The sequence below is a fragment of the Prionailurus bengalensis genome, chromosome E1 (genome assembly GCF_016509475.1).
Source record: "Prionailurus bengalensis isolate Pbe53 chromosome E1, Fcat_Pben_1.1_paternal_pri, whole genome shotgun sequence".
NCBI lineage: Eukaryota > Metazoa > Chordata > Mammalia > Carnivora > Felidae > Prionailurus > Prionailurus bengalensis.
The window spans coordinates 15,116,653-15,137,218 of NC_057347.1; the positions used below are offsets into that span (position 1 = coordinate 15,116,653).

Sequence of the window (20,566 nt, forward strand, 5' to 3'; positions counted from 1 at the left end):
CACGGGCCCTGGGCCCTTCGTCCAGTTTCAGCTTTTCCTTTCCCCTCCTGTGACCTCCCCTCGTCCAAACCTGAGTGTGGGGAAGGCTCTTGAGCCGGGCTCTGCAAAGACCACAGCTCCTGCCCGGCCCCCTGCCTCATGTGACGGCAGCTCTCATTTCTGCTTCTCCAGGTGAATGTGGGGCTGCTTGCCCTGAGCATGCTGGGGTTCTGCCTCCCCCTCTACCTCGTCTGCTACCGGCGCCAGCTGGAGAGGCAGCTACAGCAGAAGAGGGAGGATGACAAGCTTTTCCTCAAGCTGAACGGCTCCTCCAACCCAGAGGCTTTCGTGTAGCGCTCGCCGCCTCGGAACTGTGGCCTCCTGCCCTTGCTTCAGTGACTCACCGGTGTCCTTCTCCCCATCCCAGAGGACCTCCGTGCACCCTCAGGATCCTCTCCTTCACCATTTTGGAGTCCACGCTCCCTCCCAGGGCCCTGGTCCTGCCTTGGAGCTCTGCAGCGCAAGGACGGACGGGAGAGGGCCCGGATGTGCGATGTTCCTACTGCTGGAAGCAAGGGCTGGCCTGGGCTTTGCTCTGCCACTGTCGAGGGGCCCCGGAGCCTTGAGGCACAATGGTGCCTGCAGGAGGAGCAAGGAGGACCTCCAGCAGGCAGGCTCTCTCTCCCTTAAGTGTCTGGATTCTGCCTCTTGCCAAAGCAGAGGGGTCTGCCACCTACTGCCTGCCACCTGCCCCTCAGCTGCATGCCCACTGGCCACACCTGCCCAAGGACAAAGGCTTGCACTGTCTGCGCACCCTCGCCTGGCCCCTCAACCTCCTCCCCGGCCAGTCTGAGGCTGCCTGAGGAAGGAAGGACCCGCTTCCTGTTGTTGGTGCTAACTCCTTTGTAATTCCAGCCCCCTGTGGCCTGTCTGTGACCTGTCCTCCTGTTATAGGCCTGTGGAGAAGCCCCCCTGGCTTAAAGCCTGGGGAGGGGACGGAGGGCTGGATAGTCATGCACGGCTAGGAGCCAAGGACAAGGCTGCTTAGCAGTCCCTCACCTCCTCCCTCGGGGCAGGGAGCAAGTTTCCACTGCCACCCTTCATCCAGTCTGTGACCCGAAGGGAATTAAAACAGCACCAACAGGGCACCCCCTACACACACAGCTGTTTTTATGGGGGTGGAAGCCAGGCTGCTGCTGACAGATGAGGAGGTCCAGGCCTGGCCGGGGAGATGGACGGTGAGGGGCCTAAGTGTGTGTGTGTGTGTGTGTGTGTGTGTGTACATGTGTTAAGTGGGATGTGTGACCCTGTGATACGTGTGAGGGATGTGTGTGGTGGGGTGATGGTAAGGTGTGGGCTCTGGGTGTCTGCCCTCATCTTCCCGGGGCCACCCAGGAGCCAGCCAGGCCTGCCACAGGCCCAGGGTCCTGGAGGCAGCCTCACTCTGGGCCTGGAGCTGGTCTGAGGCCGTGGGGCCACAGCGCCCCCTGCCGGCAGACTCCTCCAGGGCCTTGGAGCTGTTTACGGGAAGAGGCCGCCCTTCCTCTGCCAGGCGGGCCTGGCTTTCCAGCCCCCCACCTGACTGCCTCCAGAAATGTGTCTGAGACTTCCTGGGAGTGCTCAGCAGGGTGGGTTGATTTTTAGGTTTCTACTTTTGGGTTTTTTCTTTTTAAGTTTTATCAGACTCCTTTTTATAAAGCAATAAATCCATTTTCCTCCTGGTAAGGGACGCCCCTGCTAAGCATTTCGGTTAATGGCTACACGTGCCTGTTTTGAGCTTGAGGAGAAAAGGCAAGACAAGATTTCTTGCCACTGAGCAGCCCCAGTCCTACCCAGCCAGCCGCTCCCCATCTCTCTGGGTGATTGCCATCTTAGAAGCTACAGTGGGGCCAGGAAGAGACCTTACTCCCCACCCCACCCCCAAACAAACTGCGCTTGTACAGACATCTTAGAAGTGTGGGCCAGACTGCCTCTGCTGTTTATCCCAGCCAAACAGCGAGTCCTGATCCCTTCCATCCCCGACTCAGATTTCTTATTCCTGGATCCGCTGCCCTGAGGGTTCCTCCTGAGCTCAGGACACAAGGTGACCCAGGAGAACCTCAGGCTCAAAGAGACAGAGGCAGAAAGTGGTGAGGGAAACTGGTGGAGAACAGTAAAGGACAGACCCAGGCCCAAATTCGAGTCCTGCATTAACGGTCGAGCACCTTGAACACACCTAATTTTCCTAGATTTCAGTCCACTCAAACATTAAAAAACAAGGTATTTGTTTGAAACAATTATTTTTACTGTTCTTAAAGTTTATTTTTGGAAGAGAGCAAGCAAGCAAGCCGGGAGGGGCAGAGGGAGAGAGGATCCCAAGCAGGCTGTGTGTTGTGGGCACAGAGCCCAACTCAGCGCTGCATCCTACAAACCGTAAGATCGTGACCTGAGACAAAACCCAGAGTCGGACGCTTAACTGACTGAGCCACCCAGGCGCCCCTAAAACAAATAGTTTTAAAAAGGAGAGAGAACCAGATCAACATTTTCCAAACCGTTCTTCAGAACACTAGTTCTGTGAGATGTTAATTATTCAAATTAAAAAAAAAAAAAAAACAACTTTCCTGGTCAGGGGCACATGGCTGGCTCAGTCAGTAGAACATGTGACTCTTGATGTTGGGGTTGTGAGTTCAAGCCCCATGTTGGACACAGAGCTTTCTTTTAAAAATAAATAAATAAATAAATGGTCAAATTTGGGAAATGCAGAGTTAAAGTCAGGCAGGTGTTGTACTTTTGTCATGTTTGTGGACCTGTGGCTTCCAAGGCCAGGTGGGGTATGGTGTTAGCAGTCAGAGCCGTCCTCCACATACGGTCTAATGACCACCGGCAGCAGGAACTCCTCGGGTGCTTGTTAAAAAGGTCAACGCCAGGTGTCGCCTCTGGCCCGGAGAATTGACAATCTACATTTTGCTAAGCCCCACCTGGTGATTCTGGGGCACCCACATTTCGAGACCTAGGGACACAGAGGAGTACAATTTGGGGAGATGGCTAATTAGCAAGGGCCCTTCCGTATTGAGGTTGTACAGACAGGGCCCGTGTCGTCCCCAGCAGCGCCCAGGCCCGGCCAAAGGGAGCTGCTGCCTATCTCTCCCAACCCACCTGCAGGACATGGGCACTTTGTGAGAAGAAGCAGGCATTGAGAAACTAGAGGGCAGGCTGGAAAAGAGTCCAAGGCCAACAGTGCATGGAGCAGTACCAGATGGGTCAGGTAACTGCGCCCCCACCCCCTTGTCGGGGGCCAGTCATTCTGCTCTGACAGTACGGAGTTGATGGGTTACATATTTTCCTGTTATCATCCTTGAATCATAATAACCCAGGAGTTAGATACTATCCCTATTTTATAGCTGGAAAACTCGAGGCCCGGGGGTGGAGTAACATGCTTAAGGTTAGAGCCAGGACTCCTGAAGTCATTGGAGCATCCAAGGCCCTCTAGGCCAGGACATTCCATTTGGAGCATCAGCCCCAGGGCCCACTGGGCCTTGGGAGCAGGGCAGCAACAGCCCAGGGAAAGGAAGCAAAAAGCCAGGCATGGTCTCCATTTCCTGGAGCCAAGAGCTTCCTCAGAGCCTGGATTGAGCTCTACTTAGTAGAGTCATCTTGGCCCTGGAGACTGATGGGTACAAGGGGGAGCAAATCTCTGGTCACCCCCACCCTGAGAAGAGTGCCCTGGGGTGGGAAAGGGACCACGAGCTGGTCAAAGGCAGTGGACACCAAGTGGCCACAGCCCTCTGGTCTCGTCCCACCCCCCCAGCCTCCAGGCTCCTCGTGGGAAGGAGCAGGAAGTGATGCCTGGTCCTGCGCTTTTGGTCGGAGAGAGGAAGGGGGCTGGGCCGTCCTCAGGAACATTGCCAGGGGTCTCCTCCTGTCTAGTCTTCCTGGACTCCTGTCTGGGAGTCTAGTCATTCCTTTGTGGTTGGCTTCCTGCAAACGCTGCTGGGGAAAGTTCCAACCCTTCTAACTCCCACAGTTATGGTTGCAGGCCCCTGTGGGTTCCTTTTGGTTTTGCTCCATCTCCTTTCCCTCTTGTATCCAGAATCGGCGTGGTCAAAGGAACTTCTGCTCAAGCCCCCATCGTCATGGCCCCTGGGCTATGCAGTCTGAGGGGGGCATCACTCTGCCCTGGGCCCCAAGGACACTGAAAATGGGGACACACCTGGTATTGGGGGTATATGTGCAGGACTGCCCCAGGCAGCAGCACATTCAGCTCCGTGGAGTTGTTGATGCACTTGCATCAGCCTGTGTGAGTCTGAGCAGACACGTAAGGTGGGGGTGTGGGGACGAGTGGTTGGCACTCTGTGGTCAGGGGCTCTTGTCAGAGAGCTCCGAGAAGTCTTCTCGACAGGATCGGGCTTCAGAGGCTGTTTAAACACCAGCTCCCCTCTTCTCTGAAGGAGAATATGATGGCTCCTCACAGGCTCTTGGGGTGGTGGGGCGCCTTACCTGTTCCAATTGCCAGGGGACCAGCTCAAGGGTGATAGCCCATTTTTCCCAAAACGGCGTAGGTCGTGGGGTTGTGAGGATTAGGAGCCCAGGACCCCCAAAGTGAAAGAGTTGGTTTTCCATAGGCTGCAGCCCCCACCCCGGTCCCCCAGGGTTGGGGGCAAGGTCAGGGTGAACAGGTAGGCTCTGTGAGGCTGTTTCCACCCATTTCCTAACTCACCCAAGCCCTGGGGTGAGGACACAGTGTCGAGAAGGAGGTGTGGCATCCTCCACGTGGGTAGCCTGCCACAGCGCCAGCCTCTCCCTGCCAGCAGGGGGCCACCACCTGTGCCCCTGGGTCTCTGCAGACAGCACGTTCACCTTTGAAGTCAGTCATTCTCAGCCTCCTGGGTGGATCCGAGACTGAACCCGGGCCCCTGGCAGCTCCCAGCCTCTTGACCCATCCCAGATAAGGCTCCATCTTCCCGTGCCAAGGAGGCAGTGAGAGGAGGGGCAGAGGTTAGAGGCCCCACAGCATATACAGTCTCCGTGGCCTTAGGCAAGTATTGAGCCTCAGTTTCCTTACCTGTAAAATGGAGGTGATCCCCTCACTGGGAGGTAGGTGGACATGGGCATAAAGCACATGTACAGTGGTATACTGCGGATAGCACAGGGAACAAAGACCGTCCCCACCCTAACCCCATCCATACAACGGGACATCTACCTTAGGCAACTCTGACCGGAACAGACTTGTGGCCAACTAAAGGAAGCGAGGTCCGTTTCCGCTGACCCGTATCCCTCTCAGAACCCCTCTCGAAGCAAAAGCCTTAAGAAGTTGTCCCTTTGTTCATCTTGTTTATTGTTATTTTTCGTTTATTTCTCACATTTTAGTAAGTGACTTGGCCCCAAAGCGTCTCAAGATAATTTCTAAGTGGTGGGTGTTCAGGCGCCCCGACAGTTCATGCTAAGCGGGGTGACTCGGGTCACTGCATGTAGGTGGCACCTCTGTACCACCTCCTGCACAACTGCTTGGCTGCGCCTCAGTGTGTGCGTGTGTGCACGTGTGAGTTGAGATGGGCTCCGGGCACGTCGGGTGTGAACGCGTTTTGAGGAGCGTGTAGGAGCTTGTCTGTGTGCTGGAGAAGAGGGAGAGGGTCTTGCCTCGCTGAATCCCTCTCCATGGCTGGGAAGGCCTAGGTCCTGAGTGGTGCCTGAAGGGTTCATCGGTTCCCTGTGTCAACCAGGGTCAATAGTGACACCGCTCCTCAGTAACTGACCCTGACTCCCGGCCCTATTGCTGTTTCTGGCACCTGGCTTACTTCCTGGCACACAGTAAGCACTCAATAAATGTATGCTGAGAATGACTAACAACTACTTCCTCCTCTGCTCCTGTGTCTCTTCCTAAGTCCCCCATCTTTCTGTCCCTTACCTTTTGCTCAGATTCTGTGTCACTTGTCTGACGTGTGCTCCCTGACCCCCACCCCTCCCCTATGGTGCCCTTGCCATGGCCCAGCTTTGCTGGCTTGGCCTTCTGGGTGGCTATTTTAAGAGGTGGGGGAGGGACAGAGTGAGGGGCCTCTTGGGTGGGAAGACCAAGGCTTCTGGTGAATTCTGGTTCTAGAGGGAGCTCATCCTCATCTCTTTTCTTTCGTACTAAGGTGGTGGTCATGGGCATGACTGCTCCTTCTAAGATTTCCCACCATGCTGGCTGCCCTCCTGCCAGGGCCCTGGGCAGTGGCAGAGAGAGAGAGAGAGGGAGAGAGAGAGCCACTGGGCCTCTCCGGAGAAGCCACAAGGAGATCCCCATCCCAGGGAGGGAAGGGATGGCCTGGCCCCTCACCCTAATTGTGTGGAGGGGGCTTGAGGCCTAGGGGAGGGATGTGCATGGCCTCAGGGGCCAGCTGGGGAAAGGATGAGAGGGAATATTACCTGGGTATGTGTGGGAGCTCCTACCTGTCAGGATTGCAAATTCAAAAGCTAAGGCTCTGACACATCCCTTTGCTACCTTTCCTTTTCCCATGTTTGATTGAGAAAGCACAGAGAAATATTTCTCTAATGTAAGTAGAGCCACAACATAAGGTCTCTGGTAATGCAGGCGTTGTTAGACCTTGACCTCCATGCCAGGGACACAGGAGGACTTGGGGGGGGGGGACTGGGGGGACGTGGAGGCCACAGCCTCCATCTAAAGGGCAGCCTTGACCCCACTCTATCGTGGCCACGTGGGAATGAGCCTAGTGTTGTCTGTCAGATCTTCTGAGTTTTTTCAGGAGAAGCTGAAAATCCTAAATTTTATTATTTTTTTAAAAATTCTCTTTCTCGGGGCACCTGGGCGGCTCAGTGAGGTGAGCGTCCGACTCTTGGTTTTGGCCACGTCACGATCCCAGGGTCGTGGGATCAAGCCCAGCATCAGGCTCTGCCCTGAGTGGGGAGCCTGCTTGGGATTCTCTCTTCCTCTGCCCCTCTCCTCCACTTGTGCTCTCTCTCTCTCTCTGTCTCTCAAATAAAAATTAAAAAAAATTTTTTTTTTAATTCCCATTTTCAATTGTCGGCTCAAAACAATTTTTTAAAAACTCTCATGGCTGCTCAAATAGCTTTCCACTGTATGCAGACCAAACACATCAGAGGTAAGGAGAGAGGAGAATGTGCAGGGCCTCCTTGCCTCTTTCGGGTGCCCAAAACAACTGCTTGTCTATTTCCTTGGCTCCAGCAGGTGACACGTTTGTCTTGCATCAGACTGTGGCCCTATCTGGCCTGGGACCTTTTCATTTTTCCCTTTGTCTCCCCCAAGCCTGGTGCATAATGAATGCTGTGGAGGGAGCAAGTGGGTTAAACACTCTAGTCTGGCTTCTAGAGGGGCCGAGTCTCCATTTAGGGACAGGGAATTGTCAGGCAAAGTGCAGGGCAGAAGCAGCCCGCCCTTACTGGCTGAGTGCCTGCCCGTGGCCTGGACTGGCCGACACCCTCCTCCTCCCAGTGGGTCCAGCCCAGCAGCCAGGGTCACGCCTTTGTCTGTTTTCTTGTCCGGTGTCTGTCTCTCCACTAGAATGAATGCCTCTTGAAAGCTGCCCCATGCTCTGTCCTGGTCACTGCAATATTTCCAGGGCCCAGAATGGTGCCCGGCAAGGAACAGCTGCTCAATAAATATTTGGAAGATGAAATTTGAAAATGGAGAGAGACAGACAGAAATGAACTGAAAAGGGGCTGACACACACTGGGAAAGGGGAAGAGCATGCCCTCGCCAGCCAGGAAGGGACACAGCAGAAGACAGAAACAGTGAAACACAGTCTCCTCGAGATACCCAGAGGTGGGTTCCAGGTGTGGCTGTGGCCCAAGCAGTCACAGGGCCGGCCAGCCAGGAGGACCTGGGCGGGGGTCGGAGCTTTGAGATACACAGACGTGAGGACGAAGGCAGGAGGAAGTCCAAGGTGGAGCGAACAGCACACAGGCCGGGGCAGGAGACCGCTGGGAAGAGAAGATGGCAAAAACACTGGCTGAAGGTCATCACCCAGACAGAGCAGTGTGACAAAGACTGAAACCAGAGGGCTGGGGAGAGGCAGAGAGAGGTCTGAAGAGGACAGGCAGGAGGAGAAGTGAAGAGAGACAGAGAGAGGAAAGACAGAGACAGAAAGATACAGAGAAACAGAGGGCAGAGAGAGACAGAACAGAGAGGGAGACAAAGGTACAGAGAGATACAGAGACAGAGAGAGATACAAAGAGACAGGAGAGACAGAATTGGTGAGGGAATATGGGAGGGAGAGAAGACAGAAATTCTGGTGCAGATAGGGATGGAAAGAGGGAGAGAAACAAAGAAGGAGACATGATAGGAGGTCACTGTGACACTCGAGATTTTAAGCCTGGAGCCTGGAGAAGTAGTTTTTTTAAATTATTTTTCATTTTCTTATTTGAGAGAGAGATGGGGGGGCGGGGAGGGATGCAGAGGGAGAGAGAAAGAGAATCCCAAGCAGGCTCCACACTCATCGTGGAGTCTGACGCGGGGCTCGAACTCCTGAACTGTGAGGTCATAACCTGAGCCGAAACCAAGAGTGGGACGCTCAACCCACTGAGCCACCCAGATGCCATCGGAGAGGTAGATTTAAGGGGCGGTGGCGTCCATCCCTCTTTCCTCACAACACCCCTTCCCCAATAATGATGATATGGAAATGTGCCATGCACTGCACAAGATGGCCTCAAGGACACTGCCTCGTCTCCTGATTCCTAGCAGGCAGGCACAATCATTGCCCAGTTTTACAACTGAGGAAGCTGAGGCACAGAGAGGTTAAGTACCTTGCCCAAGTTCATACAGGCGGAAGGACTGGAAGGCATGGGGCACCGGGGGGTCTGCTCCCACAGTGGGGCTGAGGACTCCCAGGGGGCCAAGCTAGAAAGTGCTGTGGCACCCGCATGTGAGGGCTAACTCTTAAACACACCCAAAGCAGAGCTTGCTAGAATGGAAGATGTAAGAAACATCACAAAGCTAAAATGTGGGGGAAATGCAGACCTTGTTCAGACACTGAACTTATCTAAAAGAAACTGCAAAATATTTTTTAGATAATAAGAGAAATCTGAATATGAACTGGGTAGGAGATAATATCAAGAAATGATTAATTTGGGGTGCCTGGCTGGCTCAGTTGGTAGAGCATATGACTCGATCTCAGGGTCATGAGTTCAAGCCCCACGTTGGGGGTCGATATTACTTAAAAAAAAAAAAAAAGAGCATCTAGGAGGCTCAGTTGGTTGAGCATCTGACTCTTGACTCTGGCTCAGGTCATGATCCCAGGGTCATGGGATCAAGCCCCGTGTCAGGCTCCAGGCTGAACATGGAGCCTGCTTAAAGATTCTCTCTCTGTTTCTCTCTGGCCCTCTCTCCCACTCATGCTATCTCTTTTTCTCTCTCTCAAAGGAAATAAATAAACATAAAAAAAAAGAAATCGTTGGGGCATCTTGGTGGTTCAGTCAGTTAAGCATCCACCTTGGCTCAGGGCATGATCTCAAGGTTCATAAGTTCCAGCCCCACATAGGGCTCTGTGCTGACAGCTCAGAGCCTGATGCCTGCTTCAGATTCTGTGTCTCCGTCTCTCTCTGCCCCTCCCCTGCTCATGGTCTGTCTGTCTCTCTCTCTCTCAAAAATAAATAAACATTAAAAAAAAGAAATTATTAGTTTTTTTAGTATGATAATGGCATGGGTTTTCGAGAAAATATTCCTATTCCTAGAATGCATACCAAAACATAGAGGGGGTGAGGTGGTATGATGTCTGAGATCTGCTTTAAAATGTTTCAGGAAAGGGGCGACTGGGTGGCTTAGTTGGTTAAGCGTCTGACTTCAGCTCAGGTCGTGATCTCACGGTTTGTGAGTTTAGTTCGAGCCCCGCATCAGGCTCTGTGCTGACAGTGCAGAGCCTGCTTCGGATCCTCTGTCCCCTCCTTCCCCTCTGCTCCTCCCCCGCTCACGCGTGTGCGCGATCTCTCTAAAAAATACGTAAACATTTAAAATAAAATGTTCCAGAAAAGAGATAAAGCATGAGCGGCAAAATCTCTTTAACCGTTGGATCTGGGTGACAAGGACTGGGGGTGCCTTAAGGCCCCTGCCCCCTGTCCCCGGAACAGAGATACAGTTCTCTAGCTTGGCACTCAGTCCCACCTGTGTGCCCACACAGAACACGCTCGAATGCTAACCAGAGGCCCTCGTAGCATTCTGCCTCTGCACCTTTGCATATCATAGTTTCCCTCTGGAGATGCCATTTCCTCTTCCAATGTGGCTCAAGTGCCTGTTGTCCCAGGATGCTTCCCACGCCTCTGCAGCCCAGAGAGGCCTCTCCTTGGACCTATTCTTTGTGTCACACATGTTCCCCTTTGTCACAAGCTACCTTGTGTCACGAGTTATAGTTTTCCAAAACTGCAAGTCCTCCTCCCTGTGAGTGACTCAAGAGCAGGGGCTGTTTCTCAGGCATTTCGATTATTGTTTTGCTTCTTACTTTCCCCAGAGCCCAGCACAGCCCTGCAAGCCCCTTTGTCTCAGCTTTTGTTAACTAAGAGTCTGCTTAGCAATAATTCCTCTCATCATGGAGGGCTCAGTGTAAACCTCGCCTCCTCTAAGCGCCTTCCCTGACCTCCCCATTAATGTCACCTGCCACTGCCCACAGTCACCATGTTCAACCTCTCCGGAACATTTATCACTACTTGAAGTTATTTCTGTGTTTGTTTATACTCCACTCCCTCACTCTGAACAAGGGAAGGACCTGGTTTTTCTAGGTCACCCCCCGTGTCCCAAGTGCTGAGAAAAAGGCCCAGGACAGGGCCAGGAGCTCAGTCAGTATTTACTGAGTGAATTCACTAGTTGTCCCAACTAGACTTCAGGCTCCCAGAGGGCATGGTTCGGTTACTTTCTGGAGAGAACTAGCACATGGCAATTGTTAAACAACTATTCACTGCTATTATGTAGGAGAAAAAGCTCTCTACTGAAGGGTCAGGGGATCAGGGTCCAGTTCAACTTGGACTTTGGGTGGTAATATCTCTTCTCTTGGCCTTCCTTCAAGGGGCTTGGATTTCTGGGGCAATCCACGCGCCTACTTTAGGATTTGATGAACGAGTGGCCAACATGGGCAATACTCAGAGCTGTCCTGGGGTACGAGTCATGGCTTGACAGCAATATGCCACCTACTCCACCCTCCCTTCCCAAATCCGTACAGTGGCAGCCCACCCACCATCACCTGGCTGTCCCTCAAGTCCAACCGTGGAGTCATTATCTTCTGCTGTGCAAATCTACCTTTCTGGTATTCTTCTGAAGACAGTACTGCCCACCCAGGCTCCCAGGCCAGAAACCTGGGTGGTTTTCTTCCTTTCTCCCTCAGCCAATTAGTCAACAAGTCTTGCTGATATTACCTCTTGAGCTGCTTCCCTCCACTGCCCTTTCCCATCACTGTCATCTTCACCTGGACTTCTGCAGCGGCCTCCTTACTGGTCACCCTGCCTCTGCTCTGGCCCCCGCCATCCCCTCTCCACCCACCGCTCAGAGTGAGCCTCCAAACACCAAACCTGCTTAAAACCCCTAAAAGGCCCCAGCCCCCTTAGGATGGACTCCAAACAACTTATTATCACCTGTCAGGAACTGCATTATCTGCCCCCAACCCTCTCCTCACTCTGCCTGGTAAACTCTCCCTTTCCAAGCTCTCTGCAGACCTCAGCTTAGAACTTCCTCTTCCGGGGAGTGCCTGGCTGGCTCATTCCATAGAGCATATGCCTCTTGATCTCAGGGTCGTGAGTTTGAGCCCCACGTTGGGTGTGGAGATTCCTTTATAAAAAAAAAAAAAAATCTTAAAAACAAAGTGAAAAAAACCAAACAAACCCTCTTCTTCCAGGAAAATTTTGAGGACTATACCTCCAGTGTAATCCCATCAAGCTTGTGTTTCACTATTCACGGGCCTTTTCTCATTTCTGCTCGGTTCATTCTCTCAAAAAAAAGCACAGGTTTTGGTACACAGCAGGTACTCTGCAAACACTTATTGGATGAATGACATCACACTAAGACTGTTAGGTGAAAATCTCCATCACATGCTCTCTATGGACTTGAACAAGTCATTCATTCACTTTTGAGCAATTCCTTTAGCCTCTGCCTCCTCCTCCTCCTCACCTGTAAATGCGGACAGTAATGGTAACTTTTTCCGGTAGAGTTGTTGTGAGGAGTCAAGCACTTAGAACAGCAGTTGCATGTAAATTTGGCTATTTTTAATATTTTCTTGGCACAACTGCTTCCTTGATCTCAACCCACCCCGCTGAGGGGGGCCAAACGTACAGGTGCAAAACAGTCACACCTAGGTCCCCACGCGACACCTTGATGTCCGCTTCGCCTACTGCCCTGGGCTGGCGGCGGGGAGTTCTTGACCCCCGCTGGGGGCCCACCTCGGAAGAGGACGCAGACGCCACGGCCCACTTAAGGATGGAGGGGGCGGGCCCGAGAAGGCTCCGCCTTCGCGCTGAGGTCAGCGCGCACCGCTGCGTGTGACGCTCTGGTTGCCGCAGAGACGCCCCGCCCCCGCGCGGCGCTGCGGAACCGGAGCTCCGGGCGGCGTCGGCAGCGGCGCGGGAGGCGGCAAGGCCGGGGCGGCAGAAGCCGGCGCGGCGACCGCAGCGAGAGCGGCGGGGACGGAGCGGACCACGACGAAGGCGCGCAGGCAGCAGGGCCGGGCCGGGCCACGGGGAGAGCGGCCGCCGGGAAGCGGGCGGGAGGCCGGGCGGGCAGCGGGCAGCCGCCGAGCTGCGGAGCGACATGGTGCTGCTCAAGGAGTAGTGAGTGTCCGGCGCGCCGTGCGGAAGCGGGGAGGAAGGGAAAGTCGGGGATGACGACCAGGGAGCCTGATGGCTTGGCGGAGTGGATGCAGCGACCGGACGGGGATGGGGAGCAATGGATGGGCTGTTGGGCGGCCCAGCAGGGGCTGAGGGGACCGTGAGGGCCGGAAAGGGCCTGAGGTGGGGCCAACGGGGATAGAGAGATACGGACAGCTCCTGAGGTGGGGCCTGAGGGACAGTGAGGGCCGAATAGGCCTGAGAGAAGAGGCCAAAGGGACAATGAGGGCTGGACAGGGCCAGAGATGGGGTCAAGGGGACAGTGAGAGCCAGCAGGGCATGAGGAGGGGCTTGAGGGGATGGAGATGCGTGGTGGCCCTACAGTGGGGGCAGAGGGACGAAGGGGCCCGCCAGAACTACAGGAGTGGCCGCGGGGACTGGCGGGAGAAGGAGTAGGCTTCAGGGGCTGAGGAACAGTTAAGACAGCTTCAGGAATGGAGCTGAGATGGTGGAGAGGAGCGTGAGGGGGACCTGGAGTATGAGGAGTGGCCGCCTTAGGCATGGGGAGGATTGTAAGGAAGTGCACACAGGGAAAGGTGCAGGGAGTTAGGGCCAGGCTTGGGTGACAGAGGAAGGGTCTAAGAAGATTGCAGAGGGCACTGGTGGCGTGACATGGTGCCTAAGTGGTAGGTGCAGGGGAGGAGGTACTTGGAAAGAAGCTTAGGATGTTTGCTTGGGACTTGGGGGACACTTGGGGAAGGCATCCAGAAAATATTGGGGAGGAGCTGGTTTGTGGGAGTTATAGTGCTGGAGAGGGCTGGGATGTTACCAGGGTAGAGGGCAGTTTGGAGAGGGAGTAGGCTTGTGAATGTATGTAATAAATAAACGTATTGGAGTAGGGGTTAGGGGGTTAGGGGGTTAGTAGAGACAGGGGCAGCCTGTCTCTAGGGCAATCTCAGTCTTGGTGCAAAGAGAAATTAAGGAGGTTCCCATAAAGCCATTACTTGAGGAAAGACAGTGAAGGGTGAGGGAGTTCTCGACTAGTGACTGGGGTGGAAAACTAGTGACTTCTGGTAGGTGTTGCAGGCAGAAGGCTTGCTCCTGAAATCCAGGGGATTGGATGACAGGTGGGGATGTGTAGATGGCTAAATCTTTCAGACACTAGATGACCCATCACTGAAGCTCATGGTTCCAAGTAAACATTTCAGGGCTTCCTCCCTGCCCCCAAAGAGGAGAGATTGAATGCGTGTGTGCAGAATTTACAGTGAAACTGTGCTTCCCTGGAGGAGAGGGTGGGTGGGCGGGCAGCATTGGGTCAGAAGCCCAGGAAATCCAGAAGGGGGAGATGTCCCCATAGAGAGCAACTGGTGGAACTCACTTGGTAGCCAGGCAGGTGTGCGGAGGGCTGTTTCCATTCTGTCATTGAAAGCACTTTGCCCCATCCCATATGGCTTGCTCCTTGGAGGTGTTTAGGACATTTAGGACATAGTGTGGCGCTTTGGATAACAAAGGGAGCAGAGACCCAAGCTGTCGTCCCAGCTGGACACCTCATCTGAACAGCATTTTTTGGAGCCCCTCCACCTCTGGTTCTTGACATCCAGTCTGATGTTGATCCAGCCAGAGCTTGGAGCTTGGTATGGTGAGGAGGATGAACCTTGGGATACCAATGGGAGGAGAGCATGGTGCACTTTGGCTTTTAACCTCGACCGTCCAGAAAACAGGCTTTTCCCATCCCATCCCATTCTCCTGATCTTTTTATCTCTTCCCAAGTGAATTCCAGAGTCTGTAGAAACCTGTAGTTTTGTGAAGAAGGTCAGACAGGGAAGGGACCTTCAGAAGAGATCTGAGTGAGTTTTGAAGAAAGGGCCTTCCTCCCCAGTCTTTGTTCTTCTACCCTTGAAGCCTATCAGGGAAAGGTCCAAGGTGCCGGGGCTGCAGAGCCTGCCTGGCATCTGCGTTTCCTTCCTGCCTGACTTGTGCCCCGCGTGTGCCCCGGCGAGTGTGTGCGTCCTGGGGCAGGGGCCGAGGAGGGGGGCATCCGAGACACTTGGCCGTGGCTGCAGTGCTGCAGCTCTGGGAAGGGTGGAAGTGAAGGTCACACTGAAGTGAGCACAGCTCCAGTCTCAGCCCAGCACTGCCCCTGTGGCCCTATCCTTTGGAATTGCACCCAATTGCTGCTAAAGTGGTTTTGCTCCTGAGGAGCCAGGGAGAGACGTCCGGGTGTGCGGCTGTCACGTAAGGCAGCCTCAGAGCATCCCGTCAGGAGCTGGGGGAGACTTGGTGCCTACCCAGGGTCTGGCGGTTTCCCTGGTGATTTTTCTGACACTTCCTCTAACAGGATTCTCCTGGATTTGATTTCTGCAAATTCTTGGATGTGATTTGTACTGCTGTTCTTGCAGATAAAAGGCGTATTGTTTTCTAGGAAGTTTCTTCTGAGGGTGCAGAAATTGTGGCCTCCACGTTGGAAGTATTTTTCTGCGCTGTCGGCTTTCTCTAATGGGAGGAGGGCATTCGCGGCAGCATCCAGTAACCTGCAGGATTTGTGTTATTTGAGTCATTCTGGAGGAGGGGGTTAGCAGGCAGTAAGCACTTGAGGCCCCTTTTGTTTTTCCTGCTCCTTTTCTGCCCCGCACCTTGCCTTCAGTGTGATGTTTTTCTCGGACCCCTGTGTGCTTCTTGCTACCTGGGGGACCTTTGTGGATTTGGAAAATAGTGAGCGGACTGTTTAGCAGCCTGGAGCACAGATCCCAGTTGTCGGAAGCACTGCCTAGGAAGGAGAACATAGCAGCTCACGCTTCGCCAAGCGTGCGAGGTGCAGGAGGCTCCAGGGCGTTCCAACTGGGGTCTGGGCACTGAGAACCTGAGCTCAGGAGCGGGCCTCGTTTGTATAAATACAACCAAGTGTTTTGGTCTCACCTCTCTGACCGCGCGGCTTTCAGCTGGGGCTCGGCTGTTGCTCTGCCACTAGCCCTCCCACCTCTGTGGAATGCTGACGGGCGTGCGACCTGGCTGGGCATGACTTGTTGGTCATGGCTTGTTGGCACCTCCAACAATCAGTGGTCGTTAAGATGGAGAAGAAGTAAAAGGAAACTGTCAATTGGGGTGCCTTTGGACAGCTTCTGGAGTTGAAGACACAAGTCGAGTGTCCTCTCTTGGTGACTTTGTGATAGTAGCTTGTATTGCAATATCCTGCCTCAGAGCAGAGGTGGTTGGTGTGTGCTCTTGGGGTGATTAAGCTTTGAAGGAGCTTGGTCCCTTCCTAGCTTTCTACCTTGAGGGCCATCGTCAGGACATTGGGCCCGTAGAGATGAAATCCCCAGGGCCTGAGTCTTCAGGTCTGACTCCTCATCTTGGCTTCAGAGTTTGCCGGGGGGGGGGGGGGGTCCTCGTTTTGCTGGGAAAGATATCAGTGGGGGAAAGGGAGAAGAAGACAGCTCCAAATGAGTCAGAGGCCTGCGAAGTAGCCCGTAGGGGGACAGGCTTGCACTGAATCACAGGTTCTAAGTTGGGGCTGAAGGGCACAGACGATCCTGCCTCATAGCACTCAGGGGGCCATTCTCTGCTGGGTTTTCGGCAGTGAGCATATGCCATGTGCAACAGAACATTTAAGACTGTTCTACAGTGGTGCTGTAATGGCCTTGGGTAGCATTCAGGCCTGAAGTTGATACTGTTTTCCCTCTCTTGTAGCCGAGTCATCCTGCCTGTGTCTGTAGATGAGGTAAGTTTTTTTTTCCTTTTTATTCATAGTTTCTTTTTATTCATATAATTGCTTGCGACCATTAGCTACGTTGGGCTACAAGTGGCCCACCCTCTTGGTGTGGTTTTCATGGTTGTTCTAACTTAGAGATACTCAGTATCCGATGAGAATTTTCCTAGTGCCACCTTTAGTCGAAGGAGGGCACCTATTTTGTATATCTGCAACCTGCCTCAAGCTGTCGGCATGCTAGGTAACTTTGAACGGAGACTTTGGATAGAGCCTAAACCAGCCCCTTTTACCTGCTAAGACTGTGCCTGTTGGGGGACATTTTATTGAGGGGACTGAGTGTGTGAGGGGATTTCTGGGCCCTCCAGCACTTGACTGGGAAGCGTGCACGGCCCTCTCTGGTTGTGCAACAAACCAGTAGGGCGGGAAATCTCTGAGGCCCTCCCTAGCCATGCTCTAGGTGACCCCTGGGAAGACCAAGGCCCCGAACCCTTTTACGGAGGGCAAGGAATAACAAATGGGCTTGGCTTGCCCTCTGTCCTTTTATGGTTTTAGGCCCAACGTCCCTGTGTATGGGGATCTGGCAGGACCTGCCCCGAGAAGGTTCATAGGCCATGCTGACTCAGAATCGTGTCTTGGACAGCAAAAAACTGTCATAGAGCCTCCCTTGTTCCATCCTTTCTTTGCATCTCCTCCACTGTCTTCTCCTGTTGCAGCCTGTTCTTTGCATCCCCCAGCTTCTAGCCAGGCTCCAGTTTGGGTGAAGTGTGTCAGCCAGCGCGGTGCCCTCAGTCACTGTCTTTCCTGTGGTGTCAGCATGAAGCTCCTGTGATAACTTACACTCTGTTCCAAATATGAAATGGACCTTTGAAAAATGAAATCAGGCCAACAGAGCCTGCAGCACACTTTAGATGAGACAGATATCCAAGCTTCTTGGACCCAAAGGGGGTGGGTAGGCATCGGCCCCCTAGAGGATCGTCTCCAGTGGTGGGCTGTAATCTGATAAGAGCTGTGGAGACCTGGGGGTGGGAGCCAGAGGTGGTCCTCGATCATGCTCTGGGAGCTCTAGGAAAGGAGCTTGAGAGAAACCAGACCGGGGATGCAGGGCAAAGGGCATGGAAAGGATAGATGCTCCTATCCCTGGAAGCACCTGACGTGTACCTGGGGCCTGGGAACCCTGTGCTTAGGCTGACAGGTGTTGGGCTTGGGGGGCTCCTGTTAACCCACCTCCTTGGAGGCCTTGCCGTCTTTGTGAAAAATAAAAGTGATGATTTTCCAAATCAGGAGGCCAAGCGGGAAGGCTTGGCCTGTCCCTTACCCTGAAACTCAGCTCTTGGGAGTCCAGTAACCCTCTCTTTGCTGTACAGGATGATCCCACCCCCCCCCCACCCACCCCCCAGTCAGGAAGATGTCCCTCAGGAACTCCGGAGTACCTCAGTGTAGCATTTAGGGGCAAAATGGGTCTTTTCACAGGGAGTATCTTGATGGAACAAGGATGGGAATATTTGTGAGAAGTGTGGCCAACCCGGGAGAGCCAGCACTGTTCAGGAGCACCTATTGGCTACTCTGCAGCAAGGCTGGAGGTGACTTAGGATGGGGCCAAGAGTGGAGGGAAAGAGGAACTCACCTTGAGATCATCTGCAATTGGCAGTTTTTAGCTTGTGATTTTTTTTTTTTTTTTTTTTTTTTGCAGCATTGAGGAAGTGATGGGGCAGGGTGAACAGAGCCTAAAGTCTAAGCAGAAGCTTGGGAAGTAAGCTCTGCTAAGGATTCATCTGTCCGCCTGGGAATGGTCAGCCTTTTCTTAGCTAGAAACCACTGATGAGAAAGCAAGTACATGGCTTGGGTAGGGTGAAGCAGGTGCTGCTTCTCTAAGATTTTTTGTTTTTAAGTAACCTCTATGGCCCTAGTGTGGGTCTTGAACTTATAACCCCAAGATCAAGAATCCCTTGCTCCACCATCTGAGCCAGCAGGCACCCTGGAGCTGCTTTTCTGATGGCTTAAACTTTAGTTCCAGAGATCAGAAAATCTTGAATGGGGAAGCCAAAGAAGAAACAAGTAATGATCAACCTTTTCAGTCTTTATCAATAGACCCATCATGACTCATGGTTCCCATGGGAACAGCCCAGCATCATATGACTGTTGGACTTACTTCCTAATTGGAGGCCTTGATTTGAGGCCCTCGTGGCTTTCTTTCCTTTTTTTTTTTTTTTAAAAGTTTATTTATTTATGTAAGTGATCTGTATAGCCAACGTGGAGCTTAACTCAAGGCCTCAGGATCAAGAATTGCATGCTCTTGTGACTGAGCCAGCCAGGCACCCTTCCTCAGGGCTTTCTGTTGTAGGTTGGGAAAGAGAAGAAGGAGAAAAGAGAAGGCCATGTCTTTATAACGATCCTGATGGTGTGAATCAATATTTTGGGGCGGAATTAGCTTCTATCTGGCCAGAGCCTTTGGGTTAACACTGCACAGGGTTTCTAGGCCTTCTGCAGAGAAAGCCCTGGATGTTTGACAAGGGTGTGTCCACCGGTGGTTCCTGGCTTAGATAGGCCCACCCTCTTCCCTGTGGGCAGGGCTGTTTTACTTCCCATTTCCAGAAATGCATGTTACCATCCGCCTGTGGTACCTGGCCTGACACAGTCACGTGGATGGGGCCAACAGCTGTGCTGTTTTTCATGATAATATTGCCTGTCAGTGTTTCAGGCCCACCCACTGCATGTTCCTGGGCTCCCGCTCCCAGGTTGCCTAAGTGGTAGAGTCTGTTTTTCTTAGCTGAGTGTCTTAGTTCTTTGGGACAAGGGCAGGCCTCATTGTCCTAGGCCTGAGGAGGCTGGAATCCTCAGATGGATAAGGGTTTTTTATCTGATTTAATGGTCTGCCCGCCACCCCCACCCCCATCCCCATCTGAGTGTGGCTGCTTTCCGCTTTCCCAAGGTGTGGCGCCACTTTGCCAAAGGGAACCCTCTGGCATGAAAAGTGTCCCTCACTTGTAGCTTCTGAAGGCCAGTCTTACTTAACCCCTTTGGATTAACAGAACGGCCTTCACTTGTCTCATTGGGATTAAAGGATCAGAATATCAAGAGAGATTAAAGGGAGAAGATGCCGGCCCAACAGACTGATCCTCTTAGAGCCTGCCCTCTGGTTCCTGTATCTGATGAGGAACCAAATGAAGGGGATTAGTGTCTGCGTGGGGGCCCCTCCCCAAGCAGCGCCACCAGCCGACAGCCCTGTCCCCTCCACCAGGCCCTTTCTTCAGCCTGTCCTTCAGGATTGCTGAGTCAGTGGTTAGATGTTATTATGACTCTTCTCTGAAACAATTAATGCTCCTTCTTAGGAACCCCTGTTTTAGCCCAACCCGGACCCACTTGAGGGGGTGGACTTGGAAAGGCACAGAGACAGCTTGGTGTTCCACGGGGGCATTGAGGCAGCACTGATGTTTTTCAGGATTAGCAAGGTCAAGGTGACTGGCTCTGTCCCAGATGTTTCTCTCTATGGGATTAACTGAGCCTTGATCACTTGCTTGGGCCTTTCTTTGGCATTTTATACTGGGTTTTTACTTTGGAAGTTAGGCCTCTTGGCGTTTGTCCTAGTGTGCTGCCTCCCCCAGACTCTGCCCAGAAATTTCCCTGCAGTGCTTCATTCTGAAGCTGCCTGGTAGAGCGGGCTTCCAAGTTTGAGGGGAAGTAGCCCTGGAAGCTGCCTCTGCTCCTTGCTGTTGCCGGGAGTGGGTTAAGTGGCAGCTGCTCAGAGACGCAGCCTCTCTCTTTTAATCTCGAAGGGAGGGAACCCCTTGTCTGTCTCTCCTGGGTGTAAAAGGAGTCTGCGGAGCAACGTAGAAGGTGAGGAAAACCTTTATACCCGCAGTGTGATTACGTACCTTTTTTTCTCATCCTCCCTGAATAGTTGTTCCTGGTGGCACTGGCAGTAAGAGGGAAAATGCTTCCTCCGGTATAGACATAACTTCCTGCATTAACTACTGCCATTCGTTCTTTTTGCCTTATTTTTCCCTCCAAACAGCTTCACTCAGAAGGTTGCAGAAGGGCCAGGTCTGGGCAATGCCCAGGTCACTGGCCGTAACACTGGGTTGTCCTGAGGGGGTCAGAGGAGGCCAGTAACCTTGACTGGTGACTTGATAGGGTGGCAGATGACCA

General features: G+C 53.1%; 2 protein-coding genes and 1 long non-coding RNA gene across 7 annotated transcripts in view; 2 read left to right on the top strand and 1 right to left on the bottom strand.

Annotated features, from left to right (window-relative positions):
• SLC43A2 (solute carrier family 43 member 2) overlaps window positions 1-2,258 on the top strand; it is a 38,148-nt gene extending 35,890 nt beyond the window's left edge. For 4 of the 5 annotated variants that reach the window (XM_043583485.1, XM_043583483.1, XM_043583482.1 and 1 more), the window contains one exon: window positions 172-2,258. In XM_043583485.1, the coding sequence (XP_043439420.1) occupies window positions 172-333 (162 nt within the window). In that variant the 3' untranslated portion in view covers window positions 334-2,258. The remainder of the gene's footprint in view (window positions 1-171) is intronic. The other variant, XM_043583484.1, reaches the window with a different exon arrangement.
• On the bottom strand, window positions 1,435-20,180 carry LOC122485129. The gene is made up of 4 exons (XR_006297793.1): window positions 20,168-20,180; window positions 18,395-18,401; window positions 15,003-15,009; window positions 1,435-1,537 (listed from the first exon to the last, which is right to left on the bottom strand). It is a non-coding gene; the product is annotated as an uncharacterized LOC122485129 (long non-coding RNA).
• Window positions 12,601-20,566, top strand: part of PITPNA (phosphatidylinositol transfer protein alpha) — a 40,626-nt gene continuing 32,660 nt past the window's right edge. Inside the window, exons 1-2 of the mRNA XM_043583495.1 lie at window positions 12,601-12,717; window positions 16,402-16,432. Coding sequence (XP_043439430.1) covers window positions 12,698-12,717; window positions 16,402-16,432 — 51 coding nt within the window. The 5' untranslated portion in view covers window positions 12,601-12,697. The remainder of the gene's footprint in view (window positions 12,718-16,401; window positions 16,433-20,566) is intronic.